The sequence below is a fragment of the Perognathus longimembris genome, chromosome 2 (assembly GCF_023159225.1).
Source record: "Perognathus longimembris pacificus isolate PPM17 chromosome 2, ASM2315922v1, whole genome shotgun sequence".
NCBI classification, from domain to species: Eukaryota; Metazoa; Chordata; class Mammalia; order Rodentia; family Heteromyidae; genus Perognathus; species Perognathus longimembris.
In genome coordinates, this window is record NC_063162.1 from 5,042,305 (window position 1) to 5,061,015 (window position 18,711).

Consider the following 18,711-nt stretch of genomic DNA (forward strand, 5'->3'; position numbering starts at 1 on the left):
TGGGTCCTACCCATTTGAGAGCATTGAGCACCATCCTTTAACTCAATCTGGTTTTGTTCCACATATTAGAGAAACATCAGATAGGCTGAAAGTGGTACACAGCATAACTTTTAGTTTCTATAAAATTCATGAGACCAACATTTCTTCATCTTTCAAGATAGAACAACTTGTTGATTTTTTTAAGTTAAAGCCTTGGCTTTTGTATCCAACTGGCTTGAAAGAGCCTTGATTTGGAGATCATATTAGGAATACATATGTTGGATCTTTTTCCTTATTCCAGAGGAGTATCAGAGTCTCTTAAGGGACATTCTGTTTACACATGAAAGAATGCAAAATAACTTGATAATTTAAAATGACACTGGGATATGAAGTAATACAAAGGAATCAGCAGTGTTCTTTAAGAATTTTATGCTGAGGCATGATCATTTTAGCCCTCAACACCCTTAGATTTGGCTACATTCTCTACCAATGTGTATTATTCTTAAGAACTGATTTCCTGAAACATATTTGTGAAGCTTTCTAAAACAGGAAACTGTAAAATCTAAACAAAGTAATTTATTAGGAATTTCATCTATTCTAAGAATAACTTACTTCCTTAACATGCCATTCTTTTCTTAGACTGAGGGCCCATGAGAAAGATAGAGCCCTTAGTGCCACCGATAAATCTACAAGATTGTACATGATCCCACCTTTTTCATAGAGATTGGTCTTATCAATAATATTTGATAGTAGCATAATATTTTCTGTAAAATGTAGTATTTTATAGCTTCCTGGAAAATCTCATATTTCATTCCTACATAGCACAAATCAAGGTTGAAACAAGGTATCCTCCCTCATTCCTTTGTGGTCAGGTCTCTTCCAACACACCATACGTGGGTACCATTTCTATAAATCACACCCACTAATAACCCACTAATTTTAAATTGAGTGAAATAACTATATTTTAGCTGGTTTCTTGTATCTATGTGAGCCAAGGCATCCAAAGACTCCATTAAGCTGGGTGTTAGCCAAGCAATGCTTGCCATGCAAAGGATTCTGCAAACCCCAGCCTCACAACGAGAGAGCCTGGGTACCTCCACCCATTTCCAAGGTCGGCATGACCACAGGAAAAAAGGTACCATAACTGGACTGTAATCTTAATTCAGTGGTCCTTAAAGTAGACTACTTCTTGGTCAGCTGTTACTGTGAACAAGTGTAAGCATTTGCAGAACCAACCCCTACCTAGGAGGCAGGAAAAGACAGTGAGTGGCCGCTGCTCCAGTCTTCCTTAGAACACCATCAGACAGGCCTCCTCTGAGCTGCTTTCCCCCAGCAGCCTCTCAGTCAGGGCCAGAATGGTTCTGTACACACGAGAGATGAGGAGACTCCCTTCCCCCAAACTGGCGTCATGAACTATGTCGAAGTTTTCATTTCAAGTCAAAGCCCATAACGGGCCCCCTGGCCGACATTGGTCCTTTAGTGGTACTAAGACAAGCACCCATGAGGGATAGCTGTCAGGGGTGGAAGATCTACCAGCTGCGCCCTTTATGTCTGTGCTTCTTGTGATTTCTTTGAGGACCATTCAGACAGTCCCCTCGGTGCGGCCGTGACCCTGGCACACGAGCTGGGCCACAATTTTGGGATGAACCATGACACACCGGAGAGAGGCTGCAGCTGCAGAACGGCCGCGGAGAAAGGAGGCTGCATCATGAACCCTTCCACCAGGCAAGTCCTGAGGCTCCCGGGGCCTGGGCAGCTGTACACAGCTTCCCGTATGTACAGGGAAACCGCTGGGCGGGGCCCGGGGGTGCCACTGGTTGTCTGATCAGAGTATCCATAAGAGCTTCCAGAAAAGAGCAGCAAAAGTGGGGGTGCATTGCTCCGGAGAGTGCTAGGCAGCCTGCTTGCAGTGTTACTGAGGAGTTGTAGGATGGGTGCTGTGTTTGTTTGAAAGTAGCGAATTGTCCCGCCGTCCGACACCAGCGTGTCTGACGGAAGCCCGCAATTCAAGCTCTCAGCAGCTGGAGGAGGGGCCAGCCAGCCCCGGCTCCCACGAGATGACTGTGGTGTCCCAGACAGGGCTGAAGGAGAGCCGCCTCCTCCCTGGGGGTCGGTCCCGGGCCCTGTCTGGGGGGGCGGAGGGTAAAAGCCGTGATGTGCACCCCGACACCACATCTTCTCACTTAAATGAATGCGTCTTCTGCTTGGGTGAATCAAGTTGTTCCTCCTCGCTCCGTGCCTTCTGAAACGCTAGACTCAAGAAGAAGATCGCCCCAGTGTTGGGGTCCGTGAAGGAAATGGAAATAGATGCAACCTAGGGTGATCAGAGATTCCATGCGTTTCTGGTACCTTGAGAGCGTGAGGTCGGCCCCCGGCCTGCAGGTGCCTCTGCCCCCACCTTCCCCGGGCCCCCGTGGGAGCCAGCCTCCCTGGCTGCGTGCTGTGTGGGGCTCGGGAAGGGAGGTCGCGACTTCTCGAGGAACTCATGAAGTGACCCCGGCAGAGTCACTCTGCTTCAGTCCCTTGCTACCAAGGGGCTGCCAATTCTTGATTTTAAAAAAAAATTTTAAAATTCAAGGTCAGGAGAGTCTGGATTAAGAACACTGCTCTGGAATGAAGTCGTCTGACCATCCCAAGCCGGACTCAGTGTTTTTATTAACATGGGAGGATGAGGAACCCCCAAGAGCCCGCACGCCTTGTCAGTAAACCATCCAGCCATCCTCCCTCCCTCGCATCCCTCCATCTACCCATTTATCTGCTTATCTATTAAACAAGCCTTTTTGGTTTAATATATTCACTATTGGGAACCAGCCTGGGAAGCCCCTGCATCCCTAAGAATTCTGCAGACGTGCTCTCTGATGCGCTAGTAGTTTCTGTAAAGTGCCCCAAGTTGGCAAGTGTTCACAGAGGTTCAGAATGATGCGAGCCAAATTACCCTGGAGACATTGAACACCTCAGGTAGAAATGGTATTGTTAAGAGCTCAGCAAAACATTTAAAAGGCTTTGCTCTGCCCCCCTTCTTCTTTGCTAATAGCCTTCATTTGATTTATACCTTATTAGCAATTTCCAACTTTTCTCTTTTGCTGAGCTTGTTCTTTTGCATAAATCCTTTTTCTGTTTGGCTCTCATTTATGATCCCACATTCCCATCCAGAGAGTGGTGTTTTTAATTTTCTCAGATGGAGAGCAACTTCCGAAGCAAGTGGGTGAATTAATCCCAAAAGCCCGGAGTGAGCGGGAGGCCAAGCAGGGCAAAGGTCATCCATCGCCCATTGCTCACAGTGGGATTTCCCAGGCTGCCCGGACCATCAAAGCTGTGGTTCTCTTACTTCGTGGTGTCCCCAAGAGAGTGGGAAAGGAGATTAAGGAGATCCTGTGTCTGTAAATTATAAATCACTATGCAAAAAGGGTATTTATTATTTAGCTCACTGGGGCGTTGGCGATATCTAAAGGTTAGAGAGCGTTTCCGGAATTCTTCCTCACAGTCCTGCGAAGGACTCGCGGTGCTGTGTAACTGCCATTCAGCAGTTACATGGCCAGTTTCGGTGTGAATGGCCCACGTCCAAACGCCAGCCTTCCTTCTCCGTCCTTCTTCCCACTACTGATTTGGCCAGGGGAGGCGAGTGCTTAAAATGTTGGTGAATGGAAGTCGTAGCCCCAAAGCTGACCCAGAGAGAGGGGAATGAGCCACTGCTTTCCTACTGAAGGCTCAGAAAAGAATAAAGAATAGTCAAGTATTATACGTGGTCCGAAGGAGAGAAGTATATCCCCCGGTTTTCCGGATGATCCTTTATCTCAGCGTTCCAGAATCCTCGCTCTGTAAACATGAGTCTGCTGCCAACACTGACAAATGGGACCCAGAGGCTGAGAGTCCTGGCGTGGGGTGCGTCCTGGGTCAGCCCGTGGGCCGGATGGCGTGGGGTGCATCCTGGGTCGGCCCGCGGGCCGGGATTCCTACTGCTTGCTTCAGGAGTGGTCACGTTTGTCTCGTTCGTTACTGGGAGCCTTTGGGGGGGGGGGTGTGTTTTATGTCTCTAGATAGTGAACGTTTGAAACCTGTCTTGGAAACCCCTCTTTGGCAAGTGCGGTATCTGGGGGGCTGCGGTGGGAGCGGAACTCCGTGGCATCTGTCCATGAAGGACCTCTCTGTAGCCCCTCCTCTTTCCGGGCTGAGGGTCGAGTACAGGCATGTACAGGAGTGAACCAACATAGATGACGCGAGCACCCTGGGCAAAGAACCGTTAGCATAATAGCAAACGTTGCTTCCTCGTGTGGGGGAAAAAGGAATATTTGCACTAAGAACTTAGTCTCCCAGATTCCTCTAGGCTTGGCAACGTTTTTCTGCTGAGAGTCGGGGCGCCAGGACCATCTCCTCTGGAACATCCTCACTGAGCTCCTGCCACACGGGCTGCCGAGACAGCAGCAGGACAGACGTGCCTCCTGCCCTGGCAGAACTTGCATTCGAGTTGGGGAAACAGAGGAGAACATTAGACAATCAGGGGTTGGGAGGAGTTGAGTGAAGGAAGCTAGAGAATGGGGCATGAGAGAGGGCGGAGAGGAAGAGCGGGGAAGAGAGCCAGCGAAGAGTGTGGAAGAAGAGGGCGCTGGGCAACCCGGAGCTGGGGCACGGGGTGGGGGGGGCTGGGGGGATCGGGTGGTGAGCTGGCTGCTGGGTGCTGCTGGCTGGAAATAACGAGGAGCCAGAGGGGATCGGCCCGGTCTACCATCGTGGTAAGCCAGGCCTTTATCTCCAGAGCTGAGGGAAACATTGGGGTGTCTGGACGAGACAGTAATACATGTCACCTTCTCTTCAGATTCCTTCCTACTCAAGGTGATCGGGTGGCAGCCCAGTCCCTGTAGCTGCCCGAGTGAAGGGGCTGCCTATAAAAGAAACCAAAAGCAAATGCATGTAATTCCTAGTTTTCTTTTAGTGAAATGAAAAGGCATTTGGAAATGAAAGGGGAAGGATCCGGAATCAGAACACCCGGCAGCGGCTCCAGTCTTGGGGAAAAAGGACCCTCCTGTGTTCATGACTTCCTTCCCTTTCCTACAGGGGGCGCCCCTCAAGGACTCCACCCAGGAGCCAGAGGAAACGGGCACATGGGTGTGGGTGTGGGTGTGTGTGTGTGTGTGTGTGTGTGTGTGTGTGTGTCTGGAGGGAACCGCTGTCCTCACACCCATGCTAAGATGTGGGGCTTGGACCTGCTGGGGTGTTGTTTAGTCTAGACTGGAAAATAGCTCCTCACCAAGCATGTGTCCCCACCTGCCAACTGGAGGTAGAAAACAGTGTGCTGGGCACTGAGGTTGACGTGGACCGAGAAACGAAGCAAACGTGGGTTAGGCCTTGCCCTCCAGAAGTGTAGATCACTCGCACTCAGCTGGGGTCAGGCCTGCGGGAACAGCATGGACGCCTACACCAGACAGTCCCGCTTACGGAGAAGTAATGATACCATTTGACGTCCCCAGACGCACGCGTCCTTAACCCCCTTTCACTCGCCTCCGGCCACACTGGTGGACCCCCGCTCGCTGCCTGGAGGAGCCACTGGGTCTTCCCAGCCTCCACACCAGCCTACAGCTCCTCTCACCCGAAGCGCTGTCGGGCAGAGGCTCAGGCTCAGGCCGGGCCCACTGCAAGCGCTGTAGCAGCCACGAGTCAGAGCAAAACCGCCCCTCCACGCCAGCCCGTCCTGTGCACCTGCCACAAGCCCAGGCCTGCGCAGCAGGTGTGCAAGCCAGAGACCCGAGTCTTCACCTCCCAAGCCAGCGCCGAATGGGGAGATGGGCAAGGAACCAGCGAGGGCAGCCCGAGTTGTACAGGATTCTGATAGAAGACGCGCTGGGGAGAGCCACAGAGCGTAGCACAGGCTCTGTCTGCGCGGGCCGGGCCATCAGCCCGTCTCCTCTGTCGGTATGTCAGTGTGCGCTGTTCAGAGATCAGGAGGAATGTCCAAACATGACCACAATTCCATCTCCCATCTTCTAAAACGCGAACGGAGCAAAGAGGTGCAAAGGGGCAAAGGGCAGAGAAGAGGCCAAGGAAGAAAACCCATTTGAACCGATGTCTAAAGAACTGAAGAGAAATGAAGCGGGCCTTGTCCTGAAAATCCCCAGCTCCCAGATGCCAGCACTGAATGGCTTTGGGAAAACCTCTGCCCGAGGAAGCATGCATAGGAATGAAAGGAGCAAACATTGTCAGTGACAACTTCCCAGAGCTTTGGGTACTAGCAATTGACTTTTTTTTTTAAGTCATAAAACAGGGAAGTTCATACCGAAGAGAACTAGCTTCCTTGAAAACCACTGCTGAACACACGACACTGGAATTCACCCATTTTTGAACTCTGAGAAGCTGAGATGAAGAATGCGGTGATAATTTTAAGGATTTTACTAAGATGGGATGGAAGGAAGTGACTTCTCCCTTATCAGCTCCACATTTGAGGGTTATTTTTTTCTCAATGAAAAAAAAACATGATAAAAGTTAAAGTGTTAGTATAAAATAGGAATCATTATCCAAACACAATAAAAAAAATGAGGAGGTACAGCTACAGAATGATGGTTGTAGTATGAAAACACCACTAGTGAAAATCAATTTAATTATCCGGCTGGAGTCCTTCAGTCAGCTGCTAGATGACACTGTTGTGGGGGAAATGAACCCGCAGGAGAGATTCTGGAAAGCTGCTCACGAAGATGATGTTCCCGTTTCTCTTCCTCTCCAAACAAACGGGGCTCACTGGAAGACAAGGGAATTTTCCTGCAACTCATGCAGCATCCGAATACTGAAGGCCCCTACTCGGGACCTGCTAGGATGGCCCTCTTCCTTCAAGGTGAACACGAAAGAAAGATCAAGGAAGGAATGCCACCTCTGCCTGGGCATTGCTCCTTGATAGTCCAGTGCTCCTAGTCCGGTGTAGGTGGACAGAGGCAACCTTGACCTTCACAACCGCCACACTAGACAATTGTGGATGTGCTGTTCTGGGTCCTGGGGCGAGCGTGAAGACACTGAAGCTCTCAGCGTTCCAAACTACTCGAATGGAAGGCCCAAGGCCTGACGCGGAGTTGCTTGCTAGTGTTGACTGTGGACGCCTTGGGGCTTCATTTGAGGACAAAGGCCTTCTCAGGACAGAGCAGAGGCCTCGTGGAGCTCCTGGGAGGCAGAAGGCAACCTCATTGTTAAACCTCCTTCAAATTATGCCACGACAGCACAGAACTGTTTCCTTCCGTGGGCTCATTAACCCAGCGTTTTATCTGGGGCAGGACATGTGAGAAAGCATTATAGCTGCAATGCTCCTTGTCCCTCACGCCCCCTCTCATGCATCTACCCCTGGGGCATCCTCCTGCCCCCAGGGAGCCGCACAGGGGCTGTCCTAGGAGCTCAAAAGCAATTTTTTGGTCTCTCCGCAGCCACAGTACCTAAAAAGATCTGTTTTAAGCTCCATAAAGTCAGGAAATTCTATTTTCTTCATTGATGAAACCTTACCTCCTAGAACAGTGCCTGGCATGTAACTAAGCTCAGTAAATACTTCTCGACTGACAGGGAGGATGGATGGATGGATGGATGGACAGATTAGGTGAGTGGATGGTAGATGGATGGACAGGTGGATGGATGGACAGGTGGATGGATGAGTGGATGGATGGATAATTGAGTAGGTGAGTAGATGGATGGATGGATGGATATGGGAGTAGGTAGATTAAATATGGATACTAATTACAACACTATCAGATATATGAACAGTGAGACTTCCTCTTTATATTTCATGTAATGGTTAAACTTCAGGGAAGAGAATACTAAACCTCCAGTTTACAGAATTACCCTTTCGTTTTTTAATATACTCCACATCATTGTCCAGTGGGCTTACAAGAACAAACACAATACAATCAATAGGGAAAACAATAAAAACAAACAAAAATAAGGGCTAGGAAACCCCAGGCCAGTAGGAAACTCTTGGGCACATGCTGCATGCAGAGCACAGCAGGTTGCAGCCCTGGCTGGGCCTGGGGCCTCTCCCCTATTCCCTCCTTATCCATCACGCTGGATACAACGCGTCTTTGCTGTGGAGGGCGAGCAGAGTCAGCAGAAACAACTTGTGCCGGGGCTTCTCTCATCTCATTAGCCGTGAGAGCTGTTTACTTCTGGAGCCCAGGCCCAGGCCAGCCGCACACTCTGCAGCCCTTCCCTGTAACAAGGCCACCGAAGCCCCTTCTGCGTTGACATGGTGTCCCTGCCCTTCAGTTCTTGGCCCTTCAGGACTGGAGAGGGAGCAGCCTCAGAGCACAGATGTGATAAGATCACCGTGGAGACATCCAGAAACTTCCTAAAGCATGTCACAACTGACCAGAGCCCGCTTGTCATCTTCCTTTAGGAAAAATTCTGGGAAACTGTACAGTCGCGTTGATTGGAGTCCAGGGAGGCGGGGCAGAGGTGAAGGTTCACGTCGAGCTCCTAAACTGAGACGTGCCGCAGAGGGTGACGGCCCAGGTCCGGGTGTTTGCTATTTATTAACAGCTGAAATGGCCTACTGGAGAGTTTGGGCCACTCGCTCCTGGCCCGGTAGCTTCCGTAGCCTTCTGGGGCCCAGCCGGTCGGCCCGCTGGGTCAGTTGCCCATGCTGATGTAGTCACTCGCCTTCCTGGAGGAACATGAGGAAGCATCCATTGCCCGTTAGCCTCACTGGGCGTCCTTTCCGCCCTTGGAGCCGGGTTCTCAGTGTGGGCCCCAGAGCGCCCTCAGGTGGCAGGGTGGGTGGAGCCAGGTCTACATCCTTCGTGCCAAGGAGTCCTGCTGCCGTTTGGCTTCTGTGTCCCCAGCCAGTTCCGTAGGCTCTGAGGGGTTCCCGTGCCCCTCTGATGTGATTGAGCTGACGCCTGCTTGACTTCAGGTGGGCTGCTCAAATCTCCAGGGACGTTCTCGGCAGCTGCGCAGGAAGCCAGACGATGCCCTGGACCTTGCTGAGCACCTCCTGGCCATCACCCCCTGATGTGGTTGGAGTGAAGCCTGTCCCTGCTGTCTGTGTAGATCAGGACGATGGTAGAAGGACTACCGTCTCCTGTTTGGGACTGTAGTTCTCTTTTCGCTTGAGTCTTGAGGTCACGGTGTGCGGAGAAGGGTGGGGTCTTCATCTGGCCTATCAGTTTCACCACGTCTTCATCCCAGGTACCAGTCCCCTGAGAAGGCCTCAGCCTGGAGGAGCAGACCTTGGCTTGGAGGTTGCAAAGGCAGTTTGCTAAAGAGGAGGAACTAAGAGTCCGGGATCCTCGGGGAGTTGCCTCTGGTGGTGACCACAGGAGGACCCCGGCGCCATCTTGATTTCAGCAGCACGTGGCCGTCCCCATGAACGGCACTTCCCAGCTCAGGGTCTTCTCCGGAGAAGGGATTCCCCTCTGGGAGTGTGTTTGCAAGGAGACTCCGCTCCCCACCACCGAACCCGCAGTCTCTGCTGACCAGGCTGTCCCCGTGACACTGGCTGTCCCCTGATGTGCCTTCTTCTCTGACCCTTGCGGTGAGGGGCTCCGATGCCTCCTCCCAGTGAGGTTGCCCAGTTTGGTTCTCTGCATCGTCTCGGCCTTGCTGTCTTGCTTCTTCTCCTTCCCGACCCACTTGTCTCCTACCCACTGGAATGACTGACGTTCCTCGAGGGCCGGAGTTTGTGTGTTTTCTGTGCCCTCCTTCCCCAAAGCCGAGAGCAAGTTTGGTGCTCACTGGCGTTGACTAAATCAGTTCAGAGCCATCGGGTGAGGAGAGAGGGGCTTCTCTGTGTTTCTTCCTCTAAATGCTCAAAGAGGGCTTAGGAATATTGTACCAGAGCAAGTCACCACTGCCCCCCGGCAAGGGGTCAGGAAAGAAGAGCATCAGCAAAGACTGTCAACAGGTAGAAAGCGCTCTCCTTCCGTCTCCATTTTTCATCAAAAGGACATTCAGAGGCTGAGGTGTCGCTCAGTCGTAGGACATCTGCCGAGCGTGCGCGAGGCCTTGGGTTCTGTTCTCAGTCAGCACTGCCCAAAAGACTTTTCTTCATCCTCACATAGAAGTGAGGAAATGCTGACGAGCCCCCTCTGGGGGTGGGGGGGAAGAGGAGGAAGGGCTGCGAGCCCTGGGCAGCCATCACGGGGATTTTTCTTCACGCCTGCGGTGAAGGCTGACCATGCCCTTGTGAGCCCAAGCTGTGTGGTGTGGGCCTTCTCTGTGCTGTGCGGGCGTGAGACCCCCCGGGCAAGGACCTGTCGGGGTGGGTGGAGGTGTTGAGGCTTTTCCTAGCATCTAAGGAAGACATTGCTCCTTGTGATTTAAACAGGGGCAAGTGAAGGACCTGAAACCTGCAAACCGCTCCTGTGCGATGAATAATGTTCATGTGCCTCAGAGGAACAACATTCGCCATGATGCTAAATGAGAGAGAATTTTAAAAGCTTTTAGGGTGTGTCCTTCAGCAGAATAAGAAGAAGCTAAAGCAAATCGAAATTTAGTGTTACCTAGACCAGCCCACTTTCATCTGACAAAACCTAGTACATAGAAAAAGATACTTTGTGCCAAAGGCGATCTGTTCTGTTCTCCTATAATACTGCCATTTTGTTCTTGTGCTAAAACTGACCTCCTTTGAATATGTTTCTGTCCATTCTCGTCAAGGTCAACCCTTCCTACAAAAACAAAAGCCAGGCATGGGTGGCTCACAACTATCAGCCTAGGCTGAGACCACCGTTCAAAGCCAGCCAGGGTAGAAAGGTCCCTGTGAGACGCCTATCCTTAATTACTCAAAAATAGGAAGTAGAGCTGTGGCTCAAAGTGGTAGAGCACTAGCCTTGAGCAAAAGAACTCAGCGACAGCACCCAAGCCCGGAGTTCAAGCCCCTCAACCCAAGCCAATAATGTATGCATTGCTTGGAGGACACAGACATGAAGGAAACCTGTAGTGTCCTACAATTGTTCTTCCTCTACGTCCTTGCTGAGACTTGCTACTTGCCCTCAGGCCTTTCCTGTTCTCTACCAGAATGAAGAGATCCACGTTTATCAGCACAACACTAACTTGCTTATGATTAAAGGAGAAAGAGGTTCTGTCTCCTGGATCAGCCCAGACACACACACACACACACACACACACACACACACACACACACACACACCCTAGGAACTCTCACACATAGGAGAATGTTGTACATACACCATGATGAAGCTTGTTCCTTGACATTACAATTCCCCAGGTAACGCCAGTCTCTTCCACGCAAAGCCTCTCTAAATTGAAAATTATACTCTGTGATTTGTTGGAGCTGTTCAGCCTCATTGTGATACCAGGAATGATCAACCTGTCTGCCAAGGAAAGATTGCAAAGGGAACTTGGTTACTGCATAGCAAGTCAGTCTCCTTTATTGCCTTTACCTCCAACAGAGCAAGACTTTCTTCATTAATTGATTTGTGGATTCGTACTATACTTTGCAGTTAATAACCTGAGATTGATAGAAAGCGCTTTGAGGCAATGGAGCGGTGTCATTCTGTTTGGCCGTAGAAGCCATCACACTCTTGAAACTTTGCCAGACTCGGTCATTATGAGGCGGACGAGTTGTCTTAGGGAAATGTAGCAGTTTGTGTTGGTTTGGCCGATGGATCGGCACTCAATTATGAAGCCCTGTGAACGTCTGCATGGGGAGTTTGCTGGGGGCTTGCGGACAGCAGGCCTGCTTTCTCATGAAGCCATCCAACCTCTGGGTCCCTGCATGCCTCTTCCACGCTCCTGGCTGCCTTAGGACATGGGAAGATGCTTTACTAAAGCGAATGGGTAACAAGAGTAGCTTGGGTGTTTATTGCTAAAACAAACTACTTGATGCTGGCTAGCACATAGAGAAAAGAAGTTTATTTAGATCATAGTTGGGGAGATTCGATGGCATGATGGCCGCCTCTATTCAGAGCTCCTCGCCAGCCATGGCACCCAAGTGCAGGAATGTGTATAGAAAGAGATTGCATGGCAAGACAGGAAGCAAGGAAGAGGGACTCAGCCACTAGCTTGCTCTTTCCTCCTCCTCCTCCTCCTCCTCCTTTGTTTGAGCTCAGGGTCTGAGCACTGTCCCTGGCTTCTTTTGCTCAAGGCTAGCACTCTGCCACTTGAGCCCCAGCGCCACTCTCGGCTTTTTCTGTGCATGTGGTGCTGAGGAATCGAACCCAGGCCTTCGTGCATGCGAGGCGAGCACTCGACCACTAGGCCACCTCCCCAGCTGCCAGCGTGCTGTTTGTATAACACCTCACTCTCATGGGAATGAAGCAGGACCCCTCAAGAACTCCAAGGCAACCGTGGGTGCGGCAACCGCGGCCTAACCACCTTCCTCTAGGCCTCACCCGTTACAGGCCCCGTCACATCCCAGCATCCGCACACAGGGGACCATTCTGCCAGCGTGAACCTCTGGGGAACACATTCGAACCCTACCGCACCCAGTGACTGCTACAAGAGAAGCCCTGCCTCGCCTGTGGCACACGGGACTAGAAGTGCGATTCCTTTGCTTATGACGGGCCGGGGTTGAGGCCGCAGCCGGCTCTCCTCCAGGCACCGCGTCCTTTTTCTCCTAAAGCCAGGAGCTCCCTGATCTCCGCTGGCAGAGGCGCAGGAAGGACGGGGCAGGGACAAACGCTCCAACAGCGTAGGCCCATCGGCCCACAGAGATCCATGTCCTTCTGCCGGTCTTCCCTTGTCAGGAATTAGTTACACGGCCCTCCGGGGCGCGAGGCCCTGGAACACCGTTCTAGACAGGGCAGAGGGAAGAGCTGGACCCGCTGGGACGGGGGTGGACTGTGCCACTCCCTCTCGTGGTCCTGGGGTTCAAGAGCAGGACGTGCATGGGTGGCCCGTCTCCATCCTCCGCCTGCGGTGCTGGAGGAAGCGGGCGACTCGGCCCTCACAGAGGAACCCCGGGTGGGCCAGCCGGGCCCAACTTCTATTCCCAGAACCAGGAGGTCCATCGGGGTTGTTTTGCCTTCTTGGCATGGATCGATTAGGACCGGGTTGTGTTGTTACACACCTCCTGTCGTATCAGTGCCCTCAGCACTATTGGTGAGGTCCGTGACAAGCGGTTGACTTGAAGGCTGTCAGTAGGTTGCTTTGACAAAGCACTGCTTCCTGGGTGACGGCACACTGTCCTGGCCTCGGGAACAAGTGTCACAGGGTCTGAATGGCCTCGTCTTAAGTCCAGTGCTGAACACCTGGGCGGAGGCCGCCAGCAAGGCGCGCCGGTAGCGGTGGGCCGGGGCGGGCCGCGTCCTGACGGCTATGTGTGGGGGGGGGTCTGCCTCCCAGGTTCCCGTTCCCCATGGCGTTCAGCAGCTGCAGCAGGAAGGACCTGGAGACCAGCCTGGACAAAGGCATGGGCGTGTGCCTCTTCAACCTGCCGGAGATCAAGCAAGCCTTCGGGGGCCAGAAGTGCGGGAACGGCTACGTGGAAGAGGGCGAGGAGTGCGACTGCGGGGAGCCCGAGGTAAGGCGGCTGCCGCCAGCACGCCCGCTTCGTGGGCTTCGCTGGGCAAAGGACGGGGAGCTTGGAGAACGCGGCATCGGAGCGAGCCAGGATGGAAAGCCACCCCCACCCCCGCCCCTGCCCCTGCCCCCGTGGCCCTCCCGAGCGAGCCCCGCTGCACTTGGGTGGCTTTCCTGAATCTTCACTAGCGCCCTGAACAAGCTGTAGGCTTCGGTTTCAATAGATGGAGAATCTTCTCCATTGAAGGGGGTGATGTTCCCAGTAAGATAAAAGCAAGAACAATAAGAAAGCGTTTAGCTTTGAGTTTGACAGAGAAGAAAAGCCTTGGCATTCATTCCAGCTTCAAAGAGCCAGTCTGCACCATTTCTCCCTCCTTGCAAAGCACGCTACTAAAGGGGAATTTGAATTAGCAGCCCTCGTTTCCAGCAAAGAACTTCCTGTCGCGTTGACATTCGGCTGCACGCGAGGCCTGAGGCTGGGCGGTTTCTGCCTCGCAGCTTGTTAGCTTTCAGAAGCAATAAGCAAAAGCAGCCAGTGTTTCATCCAGCACAGAACTTAGTTAACCCTGCTTTCCAGCCATTTTTTAGGAAAATTTCTTGTTTGTATACAGCCCAAGATAAAGCTAATCAACATTAAAAAGTCTAACAGCTACTTTTTTTTTTTTAAATCTCTTGATTTGTGGCAAGAAGGAAAGGGGAAGGAGAGGATTCAGAGACCTCCTAGTAAAGCAAGGGCCCCCCTCAGAGCGTAGGGGGAGGTTGTGCCGTGAATAAATCAAAGCCCGCGGTTCGTGGAGCAAGCAGGCTGTGTGTGGGATTCCCTCCCTCGGAGCTGAGGCAAGCCAAAATGGTAGACGCGTTCAGGGCCGGCTACTCGAGATGCACAGATGGGCTTCATGAGCGCAGCGCCGGAAGAAGGCTCTCACAGGGGCTTCGGGGGTGGAGGAAAGCTGCTGGGAGGGGAGCGTCCTGGCCATCACTCCCGGACATCTCTCAGGGTCAGCCCGGTAGAGGAGAGTGCAGGGATCTGAGCGTCGCGGGCAGGGAAGGGAAGGCACGGGTGTTCTGAGCGCTCGCCGCCCCTGGCGCTGGCAGAACCTCTCCACGCAGGGAGCGTCACCGGGTGGGGCGTGTCGAACCAAGAGCAGTGTCTGGGAGGCCTTGCTCACTTCTTAAAGAAGCAAGCCACAAGTTCCCATCCCCCAATTTCGGAAGAGAAGCCACGTTGGCCGAAAATGACTTTTCACGGCTGATGAGTGACAGCCAGCCAGTTCTCCGCGGAGTCGCGCCCTCTCGGGTGGGAAACGGCTCCACAAGCAGGCATGCGCCCCCACCAGACTCCACCTCCACCGGTACCCTTATCCCTACCGTTACCGCCACCTCATCACGACCGCCACCACCGCCACCGTCGCCACTAACGCGACTGTCGCCACCCTTACCACCACGTCATCCCACCTGAATAGCCTATCTCCTTGCGTGTGCTTCCCACAGGGTAGAGTCCTTACGATGATTTCATCAGGCACCTCCTGGAGATTTTAAAAGCATTCTCCTTCCCCTCATCCAAACCTCTTCTTCCCCCACCCCCAACCCCGCCCCCCCCCAAAAAAAAATCTTTTAAAGTCACCATGAGCCTTTTTCCTCACTTTTTTTTTTTTTTATGTTTGACTTTTCAAAGTTCAAGCTTCTACTGTCCCTAGTCATGTCGTAGCCCATTTTCGGTTTCCAAACTGCCTTGCACAGACCTGCAGTTCGTTGGGCTTGTCCCCTGAGCTCTTTCGCCTCCCCCAGCACCGAGAACCTGGGGGTACTCCGGCCCGCCCTGCTCCCAGTGTGTTCCGATTCCAGTGAGTCAGAATGGCTTCCACAGCACAGCCGGACCCAACCAGCTCCATCCCAGCCCATTGGGACTAAGGATCCATGTCTGCTGTCTACAGCCAGAGAATGACTATTAGGGCCTTGCAGAGGGTTCTCTAATGGTTTCATTAGCCTTTCTTCTTCAGAGACTTAGTATGCATTGGCTCTGTGGCTGCTCTATTGACTACTAAAATAATAGATGTATCCACATTAAAGGGATTTGTCTCTTCTGAGAAATATGGTGGTACAGAGGAAATAGATAGGGGGTAGTTGAAAGGCGAGTGGTGCAGCTCTCCAGTGCAAGCCTTGGATTTATATCAACATAAGGATATCCTGACATCTCACTCACTCTTCCCGCTAACAGGGCTGGGAGAGCGGCCTTATCTCCTCCTTTCAAGTCACTAGGATGCCAGTAGCTTGCACACATCCTTTAAACTTACTTATTCTCACGTTATCAATCCCCTTTGAAGTCAAAGACATTCTACTTTGGCAGCATTTTCGTTGGGGCTGCTGCTTCTGTTCCTTGGTGATCTGGCAGCGAGGACTCTTAAGGGAGTCTTAGGACAAAGATGGCTGATGGCTGGTTGAACGCAGTGTTTCAAGGAAATCTCTCACTTGCTTCCTATATCATTAGCAGAGCCATTCAAGTCATAAGGAGCCAAACACCATGGCTATGCATATGAAGGCATTCGTTGGGAATGTGATAAATGAGCTTCTAAAAAGAAGTTTCTAAACTTCCCGGGAAATGTAAAGTCTATAAGCTTACTATAACCTTACTGTCATGAAAGTTTCAGCTCTGATTTCTGGCTAGCAGTTTTATCTTAGTGTATATATTTCACATTCCAGATGTTTATAAAGTCCTCAAACAAATTTAAAAACTTAATAGCGTTGGAATTTGCTATGATAAGAATAAATGATAAATACCAAATGATTGCATAAGTCATTGAGCTTCTCAGACGATACAGTATAGGTACCGAGGGCTGCCGTAAATCTTCCTGACTGCTGACAAAACTTATTAATAGCATTTATGATAGTCATGATAGATTCATACGTAAAAGATGATATTTTTCAGGAGTAAACTATTATACTATTAAACTTGTATATAATTAGCTTCCCCCTAGCCAGAAGTACATAAATTCTTATGAACACATTGTAGACTGAGTAAGAGAACACAGACAATTTGAGCAGGATTAAAGACTTTATGGCCTGTTCCATCCGCTGATAATTACAACATCTTCTACAATGTGGAAACAACGAGTTACTGGAATGTTCTAAAGTGCACAGACTTCATAACCTCACTACATAAATGGGGCAGGCCTTCTGTTAAGAACTAGCAAAAGCTGCCACCGCCTGTTTCTTTTGGTTAGAAAAGCATGGGCATTTGCAAAGCATGGCCTCCTAAACAGTTTTCTCTCTGGGGCTTTTGCTTCGGAGAGGACCATGCATTTATATTTGATCTAGACTCCTTGAAAATCAAGGGCCTAGCCACCTATTTCCTCTCGGAAATACAGAGTACTCCACAGAGTACGCCAGAGCTACAGCCTGCCTGTGTTGGAGAGACTGCAGGAAATGGGGCACCGAGCATAGTTGGTTTGAAGCCAGGTCCTGGAGGCTCACGTTTAATCCTAGCTACCCAGGAGGCTGAGGTCTGAGGATCGAGGTTCAAAGCTAGGCTGCACCAGGAAAGTCCATGAGATTCCTATCTCCAATTACACACAGAAAACGCCGGAAGTGGTGCTAGTCTTGAGCAAAGTGAGCTAAGGGGCAGCACCCAGGCCCGGAGTTCAAAGACCAGGACCAGATGGAGATGTCTCCAGGAGCCCCAGAGTGCCGCCTCTCTGATGTGTAGGGACAGGAGGCGGGTCTTCTTATTCTTCGGCAGTGGTTGAAGGTGTGGCCTTGGCGTGTCGCCAGCCGTCGCTCCGTACGGAGCGCCCTGTCTAACGGATCTCACCTCCTTGCCAGGAATGTACCAACCGCTGCTGCAACGCCACCACCTGCACCCTGAAGCCGGAGGCTGTGTGTGCGCACGGGCTGTGCTGCCAAGACTGCCAGGTGAGCGCGCACAGTGACCTTGAACCCAAGGTCATCCATCGGCAGGTGTGGGTGGTTGGAAGCTGATGCGGAGCCGGTGCTCGTCCGCCGGAAACCGACGATTCGTTTTAGTTGCTAATCCTGTGTGGTAAGTTCCACGGGGATGATCCTTTCAGGCCTTGAGTTGTTTGGGGAGTCTTATCTCCATCAGACCCCACCGCTCCAGGCCTCTCTGCCTGGTGCTCAGAACACGGGAGGCCAACAATCCATACATGTGGGGTTCGTGGAAACATCTAGATCGTAATGTCCTCCCAACAGAAGGTGCTCAGACTGCCCAGCACAGCCCAGAGGGGCCAGTTTCACGCTTTGGCCATTTGTGCTGCCGTGACTGCGTTTGCGTTGGCAGCCCCCTCGTGTGCCTCGTTACTCGGAGCTGATAGGTGACAGAAGAGAAGTCTGCGCTTGGAATCCAGCAGTTCCAAGGGCAGGGTTTTATTTCTCGTTCCTTAAGCAATTGATCTTGGCACGCAGCTCGCAGGAAACTCCCTCTTCCCGCCCCGCCGGAGCGCAGTGCCGCCAGGCGCGGTGATTTAGAAGTGCGTCGTAATGTTTTATGTTCCGCTTCCCTTCGTCCCCTCCTGACGGTCATGAACTCCTGGGGAATCTTGTAAGAAGCTGGCATTCCCTGGCATCCCGCTCCTGGCGGTGGAAGGTCCCTGAAGGAAGGTAGGGAAAGGCTGAGCTTAAACCAGGAGAGGCTCCAGAGGGTCTCGGGAAGGGAGAGGAAGCAGGGCCTGTGACCGGGCCTGCACACAATCCACCCTAGAGACTCCTACACAACTCCTTCCACATTCCAGACCTTTCTGGAACTGGCAGGCGTCTTTTCTCCTTGTGTTGGAGGGGTGTTCGGGGAACTGAGGCTAGACGTGGAGGGTCCCTGGGCAGCCAGCCTCAGACGAGCCCCTCTGACAAAGCAAAAAGACGGCGCGGCGGTTCGAGGAGCCCCAAAGCTCTCCCCACCCCCATCCCTCACACCCCCCCCCCCCCGGTGTTTTCCTTCAACTCTCACTCACTAGTACTGAGATGATGCCCTTGGAATGACTTTCCCTGTAAGGTTCTCCCAAAGGCTAACTGTAAATAAAAATGACAACTCAAAACATGAGATGGCTTGCTGGGCACTGGTGCCTCAGACCCATACTCCTAGCTATGCATCAGGCTGAGATCCGGGGCTCAGAGTTCCAAGCCAGCTCCAGCAGGAAAGTCCATGAGACTCTTTGTTTCCAATTAACCAGCAAAAGCCTGAAAGTGGAGGCACATCGCTCAGGTAGTAGAGCACCAGCCATGAGTGGAAAAAAAAAAAAGATAAGGGACAGGGCCCAGGCCCTGAGTTCAAGCCCCAGTACC

At 51.9% G+C, this 18,711-nt stretch overlaps 1 protein-coding gene across 1 annotated transcript in view; it reads left to right on the forward strand.

Annotated features, from left to right (window-relative positions):
* Positions 1-18,711, forward strand: part of Adam12 (ADAM metallopeptidase domain 12) — a 248,540-nt gene that overhangs the window by 200,094 nt on the left and 29,735 nt on the right. Inside the window, exons 11-13 of the mRNA XM_048336123.1 lie at positions 1,556-1,704; positions 13,243-13,420; positions 17,239-17,328. Coding sequence (XP_048192080.1) covers positions 1,556-1,704; positions 13,243-13,420; positions 17,239-17,328 — 417 coding nt within the window. The remainder of the gene's footprint in view (positions 1-1,555; positions 1,705-13,242; positions 13,421-17,238; positions 17,329-18,711) is intronic.